The sequence below is a fragment of the Suncus etruscus genome, chromosome 5 (genome assembly GCF_024139225.1).
Source record: "Suncus etruscus isolate mSunEtr1 chromosome 5, mSunEtr1.pri.cur, whole genome shotgun sequence".
NCBI lineage: Eukaryota > Metazoa > Chordata > Mammalia > Eulipotyphla > Soricidae > Suncus > Suncus etruscus.
Window position 1 is genome coordinate 1475329 of NC_064852.1, and position 19917 is coordinate 1495245.

General features: G+C 51.4%; 1 protein-coding gene across 3 annotated transcripts in view; it reads right to left on the reverse strand.

Annotated features, from left to right (window-relative positions):
* GSN (gelsolin) overlaps positions 1-19917 on the reverse strand; it is a 55429-nt gene that overhangs the window by 6809 nt on the left and 28703 nt on the right. The window contains exons 1-11 of one of the 3 annotated variants that reach the window (XM_049773065.1): positions 17890-18033; positions 16494-16692; positions 15866-16020; positions 11195-11356; positions 10408-10557; positions 8911-9000; positions 5526-5658; positions 4514-4602; positions 4165-4380; positions 1790-1923; positions 612-702 (exon numbers count right to left, since the gene is read on the reverse strand). In XM_049773065.1, the coding sequence (XP_049629022.1) occupies positions 612-702; positions 1790-1923; positions 4165-4380; positions 4514-4602; positions 5526-5658; positions 8911-9000; positions 10408-10557; positions 11195-11356; positions 15866-16020; positions 16494-16692; positions 17890-18000 (1530 nt within the window). In that variant the 5' untranslated portion in view covers positions 18001-18033. Of the gene's footprint in view, positions 1-611; positions 703-1789; positions 1924-4164; positions 4381-4513; positions 4603-5525; positions 5659-8910; positions 9001-10407; positions 10558-11194; positions 11357-15865; positions 16021-16493; positions 16693-17889; positions 18034-19917 lie in introns of those variants that run through there. The other 2 variants (XM_049773066.1, XM_049773067.1) reach the window with 2 other exon arrangements.

Consider the following 19917-nt stretch of genomic DNA (forward strand, 5'->3'; position numbering starts at 1 on the left):
TTTTTTTCAAAAGTCAACTCTTAACCCCACCTTCATGCTATGAGTTGGTGTAATAAGCCAGTATGTGAAAAGAGGAAGAGTGAGGTGAGGTGAGGCTAAGTGGCTTGGTCAAGGTCACCCAGACATGGATTCCAAGCCCACAGACTGGCTCTGTTCATTCTGAGTCATACCCTAGGCTGCCTCTCCCATTACTCTCTCCATTTTTCCTCACATACTGTGTACATCCATTTACATGTCCATGGGGGTGTGGTTGCTAAATCTTTCCCTACTCAAGAAACTAAACCCATCAGGCAGACGTAGTTCTGTGCATTTAAGGCTGCAGTCTTGGTATTGGATACCAGGGGTGTGTGTGTCCGTGTCCTCCTAGGTGCTTCTTGGATGAGTAGATGAACATACAGGTGGATAGATGGACAGACAGATGGATGGGCGGACAAACGGACGGATGGGTGGATGAATGGATGGATGGATGGATCAATGGATGGATAGATGGGTGGGTGGATGGGTGGATGGATGGATGAATGGGTAGATGGATTGGATGGGTAAGTGAGTGGGTGGGTGACCAGATGTACAAAACATCTAGTCTTACCCTGGGGGCCTTGGGCCATGCTCACCTGGACAGGGGTTCCTCCCAGTTCCTCATCCAGCTGGGCAGTCAGGATGGCAGATGCAGCGACCTCATCCTGGGTGGACTGGGCACCCTGCCTATTAGAGGAAGTGACACTCAACATTGATGTGCCCACTGGTCCTAAGTCCCTTATTTGGGGCCTGAGAAACCACAAATCTCCAGAGTACAGACAACGATACTAAACCCAGAGAGTTTCTTCTGGTGCTCAAGAGGAAGTGTGAAGGACTCAGTGCCCCCAGGCTGGCTCTGTCCCTTCTCTGAGCAAACCCCAGCTGCCTCTCCCAAGGTGCTCAGGAGGAAGAAGCAAGCCCACAGGCCACACCCCGGCTCAGCATCAGGCCACCCTGTCCGCATCTGAGAAAATCCAAGAGACTTGGGGCTGAGCATGGTGCTCATGCTTTGCATGGAGGAGCCCTGGGTTTGCTCCTCAGCACCCCAGAGTCCCCTGAGCACTGCTAGGAATAATAGCCCTAGAGCATTAATGGGTACAGACAATTTTTAATTTTTTATGTCAGTGAACTTCCTCATCCTAAGTGCATTACACAAGAGCTTTTTAGCTAGGCAGAGGCTATTCTCTATTTTAAAAGATGAGACTTTGAGGGACCAGAGTGATAGCACAGTGGTAGGGTGTTTGTCTTACACACGGCCAACCCAGGACAGTCACGGGTACAATTCCTGGCAATCCATATTATCCCGAGCCTGCCAGAAGCAATTCCTGAGCGCAGACCCAGGAGGAACCCCTGAGTGCTGCCAGGCATGGCCCAAGAAACAACAACAAAAAAGAGGAGACTTCATCTATTTTTAATGCACAATAATTTTTTATATTCTTAAAGTGTTAGAGCACTGAAGCTCATGATGAACATTTAGTTGAAAATGGTATTTTTCATTAGAAGTGCCATTGGGGGAAAAACAGGTATGCGCACAGCTCTCACCCTCTAGGATTGGGGCAAGATGTGAGGAAGGCCGCTACCGGACCACCATGTCCCCTTGTGCACATGCAGATGTTCAGAATTGTTTGAAAGTGGTTTTGATAAAGAAGACATGTGGGGTTCCCAAGGGGAAAAGCCTTTTCTGTCAGAGTATGGCAGATTTCACCCAGCTCCACTCCCCACCTGTGACCATGCTCAGGACCCAGCCAGCAACCCCACGAGCCTCCAAACTTACCAGTTGTAAATGATCTGCCCCTGCCGGTTGCCGTGATGGTAGTTGTACAGAATGATGTAGCTGTCGCCGCCATAGAACTGCCCATAGGTGGATGGGTCCACAGGCACCTTGTCGGAGCCTTCAATTCTCCAGATCTGCAAGGGCAAAGCTTCGCTCAGACACAGCTGGCAACCCTGCCCCCCACTCACTCCCCGGGGGACAGCTTTAGTTTCACTGACTCCACCAGTTTCAAAGGATTGGGAGTGAAATCTTACCCCCAAATGACAGGGCCACCAGGATTCAAAGCTAGGACTCTCATTCTGGGATTGAGAGAGATGCACCCAGGGCTGGGCAGCTACGTAGTGACATTTTAAAACATGATTTTAGGGCCCGGAGATATAGCACATCGGTGCAAGTAGCCGATCCAGGACCTAAGGTGGTTGGTTCGAATCCCGGAGTCCCATATGGTCCCCCGTGCCTGCCAGGAGCTATTTCTGAGCAGACAGCCAGGAGTAACCCCTGAGCACCACCGGGTGTGGCCCAAAAAAATAAATAAATAAAAACTAAAACATGATTTTAGTTATTGTATCTAAAAGTCCCCATCTGGGCATTTATCAACGTTTATCTGTATCAAAGCAGTCCTACTGCTTAGCCTGTCAGAGCCTCTGCTGCTCAACTGAAAATGAAATTATTAAGAATCCCTGCCCTCCAAATAGGATCCAACGCCTCATCAAGATCATACATGCAGGTTTCATTCCAGGAATGCAATGATGGTATAACATCATACATCAATCAACATAATCCATCATATCGACAAAAGGAAAAATAAAAACCATATGATCATTTCAATAGCTGTGGAGAAAGCATTTGATAAGGCCCAACCTCCATTCTTGGTAAGATTCCATTCTCAACAGGATGGGAATGGAAGGAACTTTTGTCAATATAGTCAAGGCCATTTACCACAAGCTCATGGCAAAATTTATACTCAAAGGAGAAGATAAAAGCCTTTCCTCTCTCACCTCTCTCACCACTCCTAGTCAACATAGTGCTGGAAGTTCCTGCCATAGCACTTAGGCAAGAAAAAGGTATCAAGGGAACCCAGACAGGAAAGGAAGAAGTCAAGCTCTCACTGTTTGCAGATGACATGATAATAGATCTAGAAAACCCTAAAGACTCTACCAAAAAGCTTCTAGAAACAATAGATCCATATATAAATCTATGAATCTATGAATATGAATCAATGGATGTATATAGCGAAGTGGCAGGCTACAAAATTAACATGCAAGAATCCCTAACCTGGAGGGCTAATGCAAGCATTGTAAGATCCTGGCCCCAGCCATTCACTCTGTGGGCAGCAGATGCTCTTAGTAACTGAATGATGATGTGTTCTTAATTACCAGCACCTAAGGGAATCCACTGCTGAATTTTATAGATTTTTTATAGATTTTCCACAAGCTCTACAGCGCCCCCTTGTGATTATGTGAGTCACTGCCCTCCAAACACAGGGAAATAGGACCCCAGGATCGAGAGGTGGAAAATTCTGAAAGGTTAATGGGGTGGAGTCACCCCACCTCCCCATTTTACAGGTGAGAAAAGTGAGGTTCAAACAGGCTAAAAAAAACTAAAAAATAAGGCTTTTACACATGAATCTACCCTGAATGTTTTATCATGGTCTCCTCCTGCAGAGCAAATAGGTGGCAGAAAAGGCCAAATTGGGGCCGGAGAGATAGCATGGAGGTAAGGTGTTTGCCTTTCATGCAGAAGGTTGGTGGTTCGAATCCTGGCATCCCATATGGTCCTCCAAGCCTGCCAGGAGCAATTTCTGAGCATAGAGCCAGGAATAACCCCTGAGCGTTGCCGGGTGTGACCCAAAAACCAAAAAAAAAAAAAAAAAAAAGGCCAAATTAATAAAGAGGAGGTTCCTCCTCCTATGGAATGGAATCGATGTCTACCGGAAGTGGAACCAGCCTCCAGACTTTTCTGGACCCCACTGGCCTGCCTGACCGCCTTTTTCACATCTCTTTCTCTCTTTCAAGTGGCCTCCTTTCCCCTAAACTCTTCACCACCAGCTTGGTGGTGTGGGTCAGGGGGAGGTGTCTCATCTTCACCTTCCTGCCTTCTTTTCAAATATAGAAATTCTCTTCATGGGGAATTTCTAAACTACAGAGTGGAGCATGTTTCATGTCTGCCCCCCTTTAAGGGAAGATCAAGTCTATCCCCTTAGACAAGACGTCAAGGTTGTTTGGAAACTTGGCAGAGGACTGTGTACACAGTGGGTGCTCAATATATGCAGGCCATATAAATTCAGACCGATAAAGACTTTCACCCACTCAGAGTGAGCCCTCGGAGAAGCACCCGGGTTCTGGGTCCTGGGCCCCACGCCCCACTCCATGCACCTGCTTCTGGCCTGTGCCATCATCATCCATGGCATGCTGGGCGGCCATAGCCGTGGAGGTGTGCAGGGTGGACACGTCGAAGGGCACCCGCTCCACATTGGCGATGTGACTGGAGAGGTAGGCCAGGCCTGGGCCGTCTGTCTGGTCGGGGTCCCGCCAGTTCTTGAAGAATTGCTTGAAAAGTGGGGTCTCACCCCCCTCCGGAAGGACAGAAACCTGGAAGGAGTGATAAGAAATCAGATGAGGGCTCAAAAACTGGGGTTTCTGGACCAGATCCACTGGGCAGGTAGGGAACAGGGAGGAGGTTGACCCAGGCCCCGCTCTCCAGCCCATGGGCCTCCAGGCTCACCTGAGTGTGCTTGGGGTAGCCCATCTTGGAGATAAAGTCAGAGGCAGTCTTGAGGGCAGCCCTTCTCTCCTCCATGTTGGCTTGTCTGCCTGTGGGCAGCCAGAGAAGATGGCGGAGGGGGACTCGGGTCAATGCTGGGTCTGACTTTCAGGTTCCAAGACCAAGAGGGGCCATTTTCCACTCTCATCTCAGATTGGGAGGCCAGAAACCTTCAAAGCTGACCACTTTGTGAGTCCCCAGGGTCCAGCCAGGGGGCCTGGTGGAGGCCAGTAGCCATGGTTTCCTTTGGTCCCCACTTATTGAGTTTGTGTGTGGACACTACAGCCCTTGTAAGAGACCACTGTTACCTCATATGCTTTTACACTTCTAGAAGGAAGAACGGGTCAGGCTTGCTGAAAGTGGAGAAAGCTTGACTGATATTCAGCTCCCCCTTCCCCAGGTCATCTGTCCACAGCAGGGTACTCCTCCCACTGCACACTCTGAGGTTGGCTCCACCCTGAACCCCTGATAATCTTCCTCATCAGCTGGTGCCAGGCCCAACCCTTCCAAGGCAAAGCTGAGGGCCTGGAAGGCAGAGATATCCAGAGGACTGGCCAAGTCTTTTTCTCTCCTTCTCCCTCTGCCTTGGCCAGGGAGGCACCGAAAAAGGATGCCCAAGGTATGTCTCCGAAAAGCCTGGACGCACATTTTCCAACAGGTCCCTACAAGAAAAGCCCCACAGGGGCCCTTGGAGCCTGAGCATCCCCTTCCCCAGATTACTCCAGTGTTCTCAAGAAAGATCTCAACAGACAATGCAAGGCACTTCAAATTCCTGTGAGAAACAATCCCCTCAGCATCATTGGACCCCATGCTGTCCATAAAACATTTGTGGGAGCATCCTCAGCAAGGCTCAGGGATTTCAGGGGCCACTCCTGCTGTTTCTTAGCCAGACCCAATGATTCTACTGCTGGGGCCACCAGGGTCACCCCAGCTTCACTGGGAAGCAAATATGGTTCGGGGCTTTGGCTGGTACCTTTCCAGACGAAGATCTTCCCATTCCTGCCATGGTCCAGGATGAAGCAGTCCTCTGAGGCCAAGGCCCCCTGGGTGAAGGGGTTCTCGTCGGCCACCAGGGACACTGCCATGGATCCTGCGCTGTTGGAGACCTGGGGGCAAGGGCGAGGATGCATTCATGAATGAATCGATCTCACAGAGTTCATCATCAACCTCCCAGGAAAATTGCACAGAGCACTAGGCATGTATCCGCAAACTGGGAGACATATTCAGTCTTTCTCTTTCCTTCTCAGCTCTGTGGGTGCCTCTGTGAGACATCCCTGCACCCCCCCCCATACACACAGTAATAAGGAAACTGCACCTGGGTCTCAGTGGTAGTGGGATGACATGCAGAGATGTAGGGACAGAGGAAAAGAAATGAACAGAGGCCAGAGCCATAGTACAGCAGCTAAGATGTTCGTCTGGCACACAGCTAACCAGGATTCAATCCCCGGCACCTCTCAGGTGCTCTCTCAAGCTCTCAGGAGTAACCCCTGAGCACAGAGTCAGGAATAAGCCCTGAGTACTGCCAAGGGTGGTCCAAAGATCAAAAGAGAAAAGAAGGAGGGCCAGAGAGATAGCACAGAGGTAGAGTGTTTGCCTTGCACTTGGGTGACCCAGGACAGACCTGGGTTCAATCCCTGGCATCCTATATGGTCCCCCAAGCCTGCCAGAAGCGATTTCTGAGCACAGGGCAAAAGGAACTCCTGAGTATGGGGTTCCCTGAGTATAGTATGGACCAAAACCCAAAAATTAAAACTAAATAAGTAAATAAATAAACTTTAAAAAAGAAAGAGAAAAGTGAATCGTTCACTGAAATGAGACTCAAATTCAAGGAGACAGCTCCAAAAGTTGCAACTCTGGTTTGGATCTTGGTGCCACATGGTCCCTCCTCCACAAACACATTCAAAACTGACGACAAGAAATATGCTGGGAATGGCCCCTGAACACTCCCAAGTGGGAAGGAAACAACAACAACAACGAATGAATAGGAGGAAAGAGTCCTGTGCAATGACCCGGATGAGATTCAGATTAAAGTCAGTGGTTGCACAACCAATCGGGAACCAGGGGCAGAAGAGGTGACTTAGCCCTCAGCTCTGCATTTGTGGGAGCCTGGGTTTGATTCCCACCAACACACACACACACACACACACACACACACACACACACACACACACACACACACACACACACACACACACCACTCCTCATCGGACTGAAGCATAATGATCTTCATATAACACAGGAGCCCAGGATTCCATCTCTGGTAACCCCATGGTCCCCTGATCATGGCTGGAAACAACCTCTTAGCACCAAGCCAGGAGAAGCCCCCAGGAAGTGCTGAGTGTGGGTTTGAAAAGGAAGCAAAAGAAGTCATAACCAAACAATTGAACTGGGGGAGGATTTTTGGGGGGGCTATACCCGGTCGTGCTCAGGATTTACTCCTGGCTCTGCACTCAGAAGTTGCTTCTTGCAGGCTCAGGGGACCATATGGGATGCTTGGAATTGAACCCGGGTCCATCCCGGGTCAACCGCGTGCAAGGCAAATGCCCTACCACTGTGCTATCTCTCTGGCCCCTAAACAATTGATTTTAACAACTGATTTATGTTGCGTTCATGATTAAACCAGCAGACTAAACCCTAATTATGAAACTACCAGGACTACTTTTTTACATGATTCTGGAAGCATGTACATGACCTTGGCAACCCTAGCACGTGTGATTTTTATAACCAGTATAAAAATGATGTGTTCTTTCAGTGAAAGTTTACTATCTGGGGCCGGAGAGATAGCATGGAGGTAAGGTGTTTGCCTTTCATGCAGAAGGTCCGTGGTTCAAATCCCGGCGTCCCATATGGTCCCCCGTGCCTGCCAGGAGAGATTTCTGAGCATAGAGCCAGGAGTAACCCCTGAGCACTGCCGGGTGTGACCCAAAAACCAAAAAAAAAAAAAAAGAAAGTTTACTATCTAACCACAAAAACTGAGGTCACAGTTGGGGCTGTTACTCCTCCCCAATGCCATATGCTAATCTCACCTGGATGGTCAGACCCACCCACAGCTGGGAGGGGTCTGTGGTTGGTAATTTAGGGGTTGCCTGGGGGGCGGGGCGAGAAGAAAGGTGACAGCAAGGAGAGAGAGCAGACCCAGGATGGATGCAGAGCAGCAGGAAAGAGGCTGCTCGGCTTAGAGGCCATGTGAAAAAAGCACATGGTGATTAGGGCCTTGTAATAAAAGCCGGATGTCTCCTGAAACTTCATCTAACTGCCTGTGGATCATTTCTTCGCCATCACCCTGCAACTACAGACCCGCCGGCCGAAGGGGCTGCAGACACTGGGCCAGGCCGGAAAAGGCTTCGCCATCCACACTCCGACTCTATAATGAATAATTAATACAACACTTCTCCCCACTTTATAGACCACATGCCTGTGCTGTCAGGGGCTGAGCTGGGCTTTTGTCCCAAACTCAACTGCAAGTTTCTGAGCTCAAGATCAGCCTCATTCGGACTTAAAGTCAGGAGGAAGCGAGGACTGAGTCCCTCAAGAACCCAGCCACACCCCCATTTCCAGTCTTTTCCTAACACACTTGCTGAGTTTTCTCTGTGCAGTTCTAGAAGGCCGAGACAGGGACTACAAGGCCGCAGGAGGCAGAGTCGGAGGCTTTAGGAGCCAGAAGTCACATTGATGGCGCCCGGGTGAGAGACAGAATCCAAGTCAAAGACCAGGAGGCAGTAGAGGCAAACTAGCCATTTCTCTTAGTCAGAGAACGCCAGCATGGGGCATTAAAAACATCACACTACAGGGAGCCAGAGAGATAGCACAGGGTAGGGTGTTTGACTTGCTTGCACCCGAGTGGGTTCCTGGCATCCCATATGGTCCTACAACTTGCTGGGGGCAATTTCTGAGTGTAGAGCCAAGAGTAACTCCTGAGTACCGTCGGTGTGACCCAAAAATCAATCAATCGATCAATCAAGTTAAAAAAAAATCACTCTACAACCATAACTATGAGGAAAGAACGCAGGACCCCACCGTGCTTAGAAAACAAAGATGGAAGCTCTGATGATCCCAAAAGTACCAACCAGAAACCCTGCAGTGTGGACTCCCCCAACTGCCCTTGTCCCCACTTTACAGACCACGTGTCTGTGCTATCCACAGCCCAATGAATATGGCCCAGAGGTGTCTCCAACGGTTCCCTTCTCTCCTCCTCCACGTAGGAAGACAAAAGGGAGATGTGTGTCCATCGCACATTATGGAAGCTGAGCCGCCCCATGACCCCAGCTCCCATGGACTTCACTCGCTTGGCGGAAGATGTCATATAGCTGGTGGCAGTCACAGAAAACCCACCCTCCTACCTCCCAACCGAGACTGACCTTGTAGAGCTTGGCCAGCTTGCGGTTGCTCGCGTCCACCTGGGTGTCATCGCTCGTCCCTTCGGGAAGAGTGGGCTTGGGGCCCAGGACCTGCAGGGGAGGCAGGAGAGGGAGGAGTGAGGCTATGAGCTCGCTGCAGCCGCCATCATCAGCAGGGGCCTGGCTCCTGGCCAGGCAGACATGGGCCATGCACACATATGCAAACACGCAAGCACAGACCTGCTCCTGTATGCATATACACACATCCCGGGTGCTTGAGCTAAGAACAGGGCCCCTCTGAAAAGCTCCTGCGTTAGGCTCGATTGGTTCCTAAGTGGTGAACTTCCTCAGGCCTGCCTGTCACCTGTGTCTGGAGCTCCTTGGACCCTTCTCTTCAGCTTTCAGGGCACAGAATCACAGACTCTTAAGGCTTTCTCCAAATGGCACACACCCCAAAGCTGTGTCTTTAAGAGCTCCCAGCCAGGGGCTGGAGCGATAGTATACCAGTAGGGCATTTGCCTTGCAAACTGCTGGCTTGGGACAGACCCAGGTTTGATCCCCACATCCCATATGGTCTCCTGAGCACCATCAGGACTGATTTCTGAGCGTAGAGGCAGGAGGAACCCCTCAGCACCACCAGGTGTTTCCCCCCCCCCAATAAAGAGCTCCCAGCCATTCCTTACACATCCTCAGAGACCCTATCATGCTCTTTTCGCAAGGAAGGAACCACCACTGGAGAATCAAAGTGACTTTCCCTGTCAGCTAAAATAGGATCTGAACACAGATTTCTGGGACTGCAGACTCTGTTCTCACGCCTCCATTCCAGGTTCCCTCCAGCTACTTTCCTCCGTGCCCCATCCCCTCTGCTGCCTCAGACCAATCTATGGTGGTAGCCAGGATTCTTCCAAGAGAACCAACTTTTTTTTAAGTTGATCTATTTTTTTAAGTTTTTATTTTTTATTTTTTTTTAGAATCAACTTCTATTCCCCGCAAAAAGTTGGAACTATCCCACACCCTGTCACGCCCCGAGAACAGCAGAAGCCAGACAGCCTGGAGCACACTTCTGGGCCTCCTCCTTTCTCTGTGGCCTGTTACCTCTATTGCTATCTCCCAAAGTGCAACAGCTATCAGTGCCATCAAGCACTTGACTGAGGGGGCAGAGACTAGCAGAGATGGTCAGAAGCAGAAAGGGGGCGAGGTTCCCATCATCTTGTACTGCAGGAGGGGCTTCTGCCGCAGGCTGGCAGGAGCCAAGATGCTAGGAGATGCCAGGATGCCAGTTCTCAACTCGCTGGCGCCCCCTGCTGGTAGGTGTGGTTCCCCACGCACACCGGCCCTGGGATCCTAGCCCGGAATCTGAGCATTTGGGCTCTTTTTGGTACCTCCTAAAAAGAGCCACCCTGGTAGGTAACCCAAGTTCCCCAGAACAGCCCACAGCACGGGAGATGGTCCTGGATGCCATAACCCCCACCCCACACACACACAACAGTACCCTGGGATGTGGCCCACTAGTGGTACCTGGAGCATCGCCTCTGGCTCTCTGCCCTCCTCAGACACATGCACACGGGCGCGTCCATTCCGCTCGTTGTCCCTGATGCCCCTGGACACCTGCGTGGCCTTCAGCCTCTCGAAGTTGTTGCACGCAGAGCCGCACCACTGGTAGATGTCCTGAAAGGCAGAACCCGGCATGAGCCCGCCCAGGGACCATGCGAGAGGGGAGTGTGGAAACCCCTGGAGATGTCTGCATGTCCCACTGGGATCCAAGAGTGTGTGCTCAAACACAGAGAAGTGAACTGTGCCCCAGGGCAGGGGTGGGGGCAAGACAGGACATTATGTGTGACACCTTCATAGGGACCACCTCCCTCCTGCCTCCCCTGACAGGACACACATGTCTGTCTGCCTGATGGTGTGGGGACATATTTGGGGCTATGGAACCAGTGGGGAGATAGTGCGTGCCACAGTCCCCCAAACTAGAAGCCACCAAGGCCTTGGACAGCAGAAAGGACAGTAAGTGGTGGCACAGCTGTCTGGGAGAAACCTTATTAGCCTCGCACCAGCCTGCACATGACAAGGTCTGTGCTGAGCCAGGAAAGGAGGACACTGTTGGTCCTACTTGTGCAGGTTCCAAAACAGAAGGGACAGAGCTGAGCAACTGATGACCGAGGTGAGAGGGTTACTGACTGGGAGAGGACAGGAGGACACTGAGGCCCAGGCACCTCTAGTTCCCAGGTACCTCTGGTACCCGGTGTCCACTAAGCCCCCATGAGCCTGAATCCGCCACCCCTGCGAGGGGAACAGAACTCACATTGCCCAGGTCCAGGATGAAGCAGTCGCCGTTGTTGAAGCTGTCCCAGGACACGGGCACCTCCATGGCTCGGGGCACACGCCGCCCTTTGACCTGTAGGAGTCTCTGCACCGACACCTCATTGGGCACCACATGCTTGAAGCCCGAGGCCACGCCTCCTTTCTGGGGAGACAGCAGGGAGGGAACAGAGTCAGTTTTGGGGGGAGGAACAAAACCAATGCAGGGGAGATGTGCAGGATTCAAGGAGGAGGAGATAGGAAGATTGGAGGAAATTCTGGCTGGTGGGCCAGGTGTGACCTTCCAGAAGATTCTTTCTCTCAGCCACCGTTGCCCCTCCTAGAGATCAGAACTTTATTACAAGGGAAAATGTCTTTCCTAAAACCTCTCTTCCTATAACATCTGATATTTGACAACGAATTTATGCTATTCTTGAAGAGAAACCAAGTCTATAATAATTTACAATTTTCCCTTTAAAAAAAAGGAGTCAGGGCCGGTGCGGTGACAAAGGGGCAAGGTGTCTGTCTGCCTTGCCTGCGCTAGCCTAGGATGAATGACGGTTCGATCCCCTGGCATCCCATATGATTCCCCAAGCCACGAGTGGTTTCTGAGCACATAGCCAGGAGTAATCCCTGAGTGTCAACGGGTGTGGTCCAAAAACCAAGAAAAAAAAAATAGGAGTCACTATGGCGGAGTGCAGAGCCCTACCCAGCTCCACCCCAGCAGTGTCGAGGTTTGGGCGTATATAGGGCCAGGATCAAACTCAGGCCTTCAAACGTGTCAGCACATGCTCTACGTCACTTTAAAATCCTTTTCTTGAGTCAGAGCAGCTGTACAGTACAGCTGGTAGGGCAATTGCCTTACACACAGACAACCTGGGTTTGATCCCTGGTCTCCCATATGGTCTCTTGGGCACCATCAAGAGTGATTCCTGAGTAACCCAAGTGATTCCAAGTGTAACCCCTGAGCATCACCATGTGGCCCCCAAACAAAACAAAACAAACTATGGATAAGACAAAATAAACTGCATCGATTCAGGATGGTCCCCTCCAGTCTCTAAACTCTGGGGGTTCTTTTTCTGAGAAATGGGAATAAGAATGGGCAGGACTGTGAGTCTCCCAATGGGTCCCTAGATCAGGAGCTTCCAGGACTCAGTACCCCCTTCTGGGAGTCAAGATAAAGAGTTGCATGGAGGGGCCGGAGAGATAGCACAGAGGTAGGACATTTACTTGCACGCAGCCAACCTGGGAGGAACATGGCTCGATTCCCGGCATCTCATATGGACAGAGTCAGGAGTAATTCCTGAGCGCCACCAGGTGTGGCCAAAAATCAATCAATCAATCAATTGATAAATAATTAAAGTGAAAAAAAAAGAGGTGCAGGGAAGCGGGGGATAGGGAATGGGGGGAGGGTCAAGAGATTCTGCACAGAGCAGTGACTCTCAAGTCAGTGGGGGTCTCAGGTCCCTGGCTATTCTTTCCAGGATTTCAGGCTCATCTGTCCTCCCCACACCTGCCTGGGGCAGCCCAGATCTTCTACATCAGCCTTGCTCCTTGTCTTTCTATGCCTGCCAGGGTGGAGGCAGTCAGCGCATTTCCAGAAGGTGCAAAACACAGGCTGGCCTTCGGAAACACCATCTGTCAAGACAGAGCCCCAAATCCAGGCCCAGGGTGGCAGCCCAGCCCTGGGTATCCCTCACCAAACAAAACATCCTGGGACAGTCCCAGTGGGATTTGATCTTGACTCAGATTGCTGCTGTTTACACAGCCACAGTCAGGAGCCACAGGTTCCAGGGCTTGATAAATGTTTGTTGTGTGGCAGCAGGCGGGGACTGAGTCCCGGGAGGCACAAGCAGGTCACCCGATATAGTGGAGGGTAGGGAGGGCGGCTTTGGGGTCTTCAGGAATCCTATTCAAGGGGTCTTTCTTCCTCTTCCTCCAGTCTGGCCACCCCTCCTTTAAGTGTCCAGGAAGGCACAGAGAGGAAGAAGACAGAGCTGGGTTCTGTGTCCAGCAGACTGGCCAGCAGAGGGTGCAGTACAGGTCGCAGGCAATAGTGCCCCACCCTCTGGGGAAGCTGGTGCCTGATTCTAGGGCACACCCAGCTCTTTGTTATCCCTCTGTGGCACTTTTCTTTTTTTGGTTTTTGGGTCACACCCGACAGCACTCAGGGGTTACTCCTGGCTCTGCACTCAGAAATCGCCCCTGGCAAGCTCGGGGTGGGGGTGGGGGGACCATAATGGGATGCTGGGAATCAAACCACTGTCTGTTCTGTGTCAGCAACGTTCAAGGCAAATGCCCTACCACTGTGCTATCTCTCTGGCCCCTCTGTGGCACTTTCTAATCACCCTCCATCCACACCTCTTCTGGGCAGGCAGGCTCACATTTGAGATGCAGAGAGAGACAATGGCTGATCCAAGATGCGACCCCCAGGCCAGTTGCTGACCCACTCTGTGCCTCAGTGTCCCCTCCCTAAAAATCAGAGATCTAGACTACGCATACCAGTTTTGGATCCCAGTTTGGCAAGACTATGGCTTTCTCTGAGCCCTTCCAAGGCAACCAGACTTTGCCCAAATCCTCACCCTAGGCCTGTAAGGCAAGTCCAGCAGGCTCTCAAGTGATCAGAGCAGAGAGGGAAGCTTAGGAGCCTCAGTGGCTTCCAGGAGCAGCCTTCAGGGATTCCAGCTTACCTCTGCTCACTCACCCCTCAACTCAGCTAGAGGTTGGAGGGAAGAGCTCTGGGCTGGCCCAGATGCTTTAGAATTCAAGTTAAAGGGGGTGCCCATAAATAGGAAGAGGAATATGATGAAGGTGGCTTTAAATACCTAATCAATCCTCAAAGGGGCCTCAAATGAGACTCCAGTGATGGTAGAAAGCACCTTCGCTCAAGCTGGGGTCTCACCCTGCTCTGCCTCTTTCAGTGTAGCAGCAGGAACCCAAGTTCCTCCAGGCAGGGGACCCTCCCAGAGCGTAACACCCAGAGATATAGAAATAGCCCTATGAGCAAGTGAGGGGCTGGGTTTGCAGCTATAGTGCCCTTGTCACTGCTGGAGAGAGAAATATTATATGAATGGGAGGAGTGGCCTTTTCTCCGGTTTAAAATTAGAACCCCAAAATCTCTCCTTAAAAATGTTTGCCATAGAGTTAGGCTGGGGGTCAGGTGGGGATGGGAGTAAAACTGGGAAAATTTTGTGACGGGAAATAGACACTAGTGAAGGGATGGATGGTGTTGGAATGCTGTACAAATGAAACTCAACCACCAATTTTTCAATTCTGTATCTCATGATTCAATTAAAAGAAATTTTAAAACAAAAATCTTGAGGCCAGAGAGATAGCATGGAGGTAAGGTGTTTGCTTTGCATGCAGAAGGATGGTGGTTCGTATCCCGGCATCCCATATGGTCTCCCATGCCTACCAGGAGTGATTTCTGAGCATAGAGCCAGGAGGAACCCCTGAGCGCTGCCGGGTGTGACCCAAAAACCAAAAAAAAAAAAAAATCTCCCTTCAGAAAAGTTTTGTGGCATGTTCTTCAAGCCCGTATTCTTCCTTTAGCATATAGTATGTGTGTGTGTGTGTGTGTGTGATATTGCTGACTTTTCTCTAGGTCTCTTTGGTTTTTCTTTGCCCACTCGGGAGAAGCCTGTGTTTTTCCTTGAAACATACTTTCTTTCTCTCCCCTCACATCTTTCTGAGTGTCAATAAAAAGTATCTGAAGTTCCTTAAAAAAGGAAAGAAAAAAGCAGCTACTTCCTATATGCAGCACTATTCCCAGCAGCCCCAATCTGGAAACAGCCCAAGTGTCCGAACACAGATGAGGGGATTCAAAAACTAGGGTTCACATACACAGTGGAATACTGATGGTTCAGCTAAAAACAAAAAAAAAATCAGGCAATTGGCTGCTGACAAGACTATTGCCAAAGAGTATTATGTTGAGTGAAGTTAGTCAGAAGGAGGGGGACGGGCACAGTGTGACTCTTTCACATGTGGGATATAAAAAAGGAGGGGAATAAATGCGTAAAGGCATCAGAGTCTGAGAAGCGGCCTTCAGAACGGAGCTGACCATGGCAGGGCTGCGGGAAGTGAGTTCGACGGGGATCCACTGGCAGAAGTGATGTTGGAACGCTGTGTGCTGAAACCCTGGCGTGAGCAGTGTGTAATAAGTTGTAGCTTTCTGAGATATCTGTCTGTCTGTTTTTTGCTTTGGGGTCACACCCAGTGGTGCTCAGGAGTCACTCCTGGCTCTGTGCTCAGAAATCACTCCTGGCAGGCACGAAGGACAATATGGGATGCCAGGATTCAAACTACCGTCTGTCCTGGATGGTCTGCATGCAAGGCAAATGTCCTACCACTGTTCTATTGCTCTGGCCCCTGTCTGAGATTTTTTTGTTTTTGTTTTTGGGTCACACCTGACAGCACTCAGGGGTGACTCCTGGCTCTCTGCTCAGAAATCACTCCTGGCAGGCTTGGGAGACCATCTGGGGTGCCTGGATTCGAACCACCGACCTTCTGCATGAAAGGCATGCTATCTCTCCGGCCGCCCTGTCTGAGATTTTTCAAAGGAACAAAGAAACAGAAACCAGAGGCTCTGGAAGGAAGAGCTGCCAGGATCCAAAGCCAGGGTGTGCCTCCTTCGCCCCACCAGGTGGAGCAATGGGCCCCGTTGCCCAGGACCCACCTTGTACTTGAGGCCATTCTTGAAGTAGCCGAGGAATGTGGTGGACTCGAAGCCTTGGACCTCGCGGTGCTGCACGGCGCGGCCATTCAGGTAGTCGTCCAGCTGCACAGTGAAGATGGCGGCCGCCCCGCTCTCGTCCTGCGTGCACTCATTGCCTGGGGGGGGCCCAGGGAGGGGCAGCATGAGCCTGAGATCCCCCCCCCACATACACACATATACACTGCCCAGCCTGACATCACTCGTCCGTCTGATCCCTCTCTGTCACCCCACTCTCACCTCCCCCAGTCTCACACTCTACTGTCCTGTTGCAGAACCACAGCTGGGGAGAAACAGGGGCTCAGTACGCAGAGTGGGAAACTGAGGCTAGGGAAGGGATGAGTGTGAGGCAGACTCCAGGCTCCAGGGTTGAGGTGGAGCTGGGCCAGGGAAGCCATGGAAGAAGGGGTCGGGTCCCCATTGCACCCCATTTCAGAGCACTCCTCAAGGCCCAGTAGCATCATGTAATCTATCCTCAGGCGGCTCCAGGTCTGGCACCTACATTCGGCTCCACAGACCCTCAGCACCCACGGACGCTTCCTGGGGTCCCACCTAGAAGGTGTGTGTCGTGCAGGGAAGCTGGGGTGCTCACCCAGCCAATAGTGGAGGTCATACTGCAGGTTCCCGTTCCGCAGCTGCACCGTCTTCAGCAGGACGTAGGCGTCGCCCGTGAAGAACTCGCCGTACAGGTTTTGGGGTACGGGTACCAGGTCAAACTTCTCCACACGCCAGATCTGCAGGCCGGGCTGTTTGCCCGCCTTGAGGAACTCGGGGTGCTCCATAGTGCTGGCCTGCAAGAGAGTGGGCAGAGGCTGAGCAGAGGCCAGAGTCCCCGCAGGGAGGAACCCCAGCGTGAGGGAGGGGGGCTCCGGCATCCAGAGGGTCTCACTGGCATCTCCGGCTCTCCCTGTCTGCCCTGAGTTGAGGCTAATCTCCTCCTCCCGCTTCCACCCCAAACCCCTCCAGGAGTGGGTAAACCAGACTCTACTCCCGAGGGGAAAATGGGGGGCAGGAGAGGGAACACAGAGGGTTTCATCATCAAACGGTCACCATGAAATGACAATCATAAATCTGGGGCGTAGCTTCCTAAAGGGGCTCCTATCACTATAAAGGTCCTCCAAGAGGCCTTTATCCCAGCCCATTGTGTGGCTAGGAAAACTGATGCCCAGAGGACAGGAGGCTGGCCCAAGGTCATACAGCCTATTTGCCCCTGGAAAGTGGGAAGCTTTCCTACCCACCCACCCTCAGTTGAACACCCAGAAAAAACCAGAGGTGACCGAGCCCAAGTGATCTCCTTTGCTGCCTGTCTCCTCTCTCATGCCTCCCCCACACCCCCCAAGACTACACCCCAAGTTCCCTTTCTCGGGAAAGGGAAGGGTCTGCAGGAGCCTGGTGGAGAGAGGTGAGTGGAGGCTGGGATGGGGGTCAGTTGTCAGCCATGCACTGGAACTAGAGAAGGGGTCCGGGAGAGGGGAGTTAGCTGGATCCTGTAGGAACAGGCACTCAGGTTGCAAAACACATCTGGAGCAGAAGCCTGCGAAATCAGACTTAGTCTGGGGGGATTCTGCAAGCAGGTGTGAGAGAAGGGAGTTAGGGGCCGAGTGCCCAGAGAAGAATAAATCAATAGCCACTGTAATCAGAGAATGAGAGAGAAAGAAATCTGAAACAGCGGCAAACAAGCTGTCACGGGGAGGAGAAATTAGACCAGGGCGAGGAAAAGAACAAAATCAGGTGGTAGGAAGTCAGAGGCCAAAGGGCAAAGCGATCTGGGGCCCTGGGCCCGGCCAAGTTAGCCTGTCAGGAGGGAGCCAGGCAGGATCCAAGGCGCCCACCCTCTTGCCCCGAGTCCCCCCAAGCAGCGCCAAGATACTTACAAAGCAACAAAACAGTTTTTCCATGCTAGACCTGAATTACTCCCCTTTTTCCTAGCGCTGTATCTGCAAGAACTTACATAATAGAAAGTTACTCCGGGGTCCCCCGACACTCACCCGCCCCTGGGGTGGCCGCGCCTGGGCAGCGGTGGCAGAGCTGGCAGGTGGTGACAGCTGTCCCAGGACCAGTGCGCACAGCAGGGCGCACGTGGGGAGGTGCGGGGCCATCTCGGCTGCTGCAGTGGGAGACCAGGGCGACAGCTGCAGCCTCCTGGGCCCGGGGTTTAAGTAGCTGAGGCCCATCCTGCTCTAGCTGGGCCCGCCCCGGTGGGGCCTGGCAGGGGCGGGGATCTGGCCTGGATTTTGGAGACATCGGGGTTCCCAAAGGGACCGACCAGTACAGGGCGAGGCTGCCCCTTCACCCTGGGTGGAGACAAGCACAAGAGCTGGCATGCAGCAGGGGTGTGTTTCCAGGGGTGTATACACAAATTGGGACTCTGTGTGTGTGTGTGTGTGTTTTTATGGGGGGGGGGCTCTCTGCAAGTTGCCCCTTCCTAGCATTGGGTCAGCAAGCATTTTCCACACTCTGCATGTCCTGCAAGAATAGTCCAGTTGCTTTATGATTAAAATGTTTCCCCTTGTCACACAAAGACAGCACATCCCTATGGATGGGATGGTGGGGGTCAGGGTGGTGGTAATGAACTTAGGACAGTCCATTACCCAGAAGGGGTAAGACTGCAGGTGGCCAGGTTCAGGATCTGAAGTCTGGCAGTCTGGGTCTAGTTGGGACCCTCGCTTGGACAGCTCAGGGCTGCTGCCAGTTAGAAGTGCTGAGATGGGAGTGAGATGGTAAGGGAACAAACACAGGGTGCCAAGCCTCAATTTCCTTGATAAGAAAATAAAAGCATGGGCCAGAGTAATAGTACTATGGTAAGGCACTTGCCTTGCACAGTGTTGACCCAGATTTGATTCCTGGCTCCCACATGTTCCCTCAAGTCCTCCAGGACTGAGCCCTGAGCTCAGAGTCAGGATTAATACCTGAACACAGCTGGCCATGGCCCCAACAGCATAAAAATAAAATAAAAACAACTTGCAGAAGGGCTCAAAGTTATAATGAACTTGAACAATGTGGGAATGAGGGACAGATACTCTGCAGGCCAAATTCTGGTTTAGCTGTTGACTCCCCTGACTTGATGACGGCCACCTGCTGTCAACTGGAAAGCTTGCCAAGAGCATCAAGAGAGGGAGAAGGCGAAGGGCTAGGCTGTTTGCATCCTACATCCTACGCTCTGCTCGGACAAGCAAGGAAGAAGGGAAAATCAAACAGAAGGAAGAAAATAAGAAGAAAACCAGAGATGGGGCTTAGCAGTAGAGAATTTGCCTTGCATATATGAGGTCCTCAATTCAATCAAAGAAGGAAGGAAAGGAAGAAGGGAAGGAAGGAAGGAAGGAAGGAAGGAAGGAAGGAAGGAAGGAAGGAAGGAAGGAAGGAAGGAAGGAAGGAAGGAAGGAAGGAAGGAAGGGAGGGAGAGAGGGAGGGAGGGAAAGAGGGAAGGAGGAAGGAAGGAAGGAAGGAAGGAAGGAAGGGAGGGAGAGAGGGAGGGAGGGAAAGAGGGAAGGAGGAAGGAAGGAAGGAAGGAAGGAAGGAAGGAAGGAAGAGAGGGAGGGAGGAAAGGAGGAAGGAAGGAAGGAAGGAAGGGAGGGAGGGAGGAAGGAAGGGAGGAAGGAAGAAAGGAAGGAAAAGAAGGAGGGAGGGAGGGGAGGGAGAGAAGGAAGGAAGGAGGGAGAGAAGGAAGAAAGGAGGGAGAGAAGGAAGAAAGGGAGAAGGAAAGAAAGAAAGAAAGAAAGAAAGAAAGAAAGAAAGAAAGAAAGAAAGAAAGAAAGAAAGAAAGAAAGAAAGAAAGAAAGAAAGAAAGAAAGAAAGAAAGAAAGAAAGAAAGAAAGAAAGAAAGAAAGAGAAAGAAGAAAAAGGAAGAGAGGAAAGGTATAATAGAAAGAAAGAGGAAAGGAAGGAAGAAAGAGGAAAGTGATCAAGAAAAGCAAAAATAAAAGAAAGAAAATAAGGGGAGGAAGATGATAAGCAACAAATGCATGTATTATATTTACAAGAAACACAAGTTGATGTCATCTGTTTACAAGAAAACC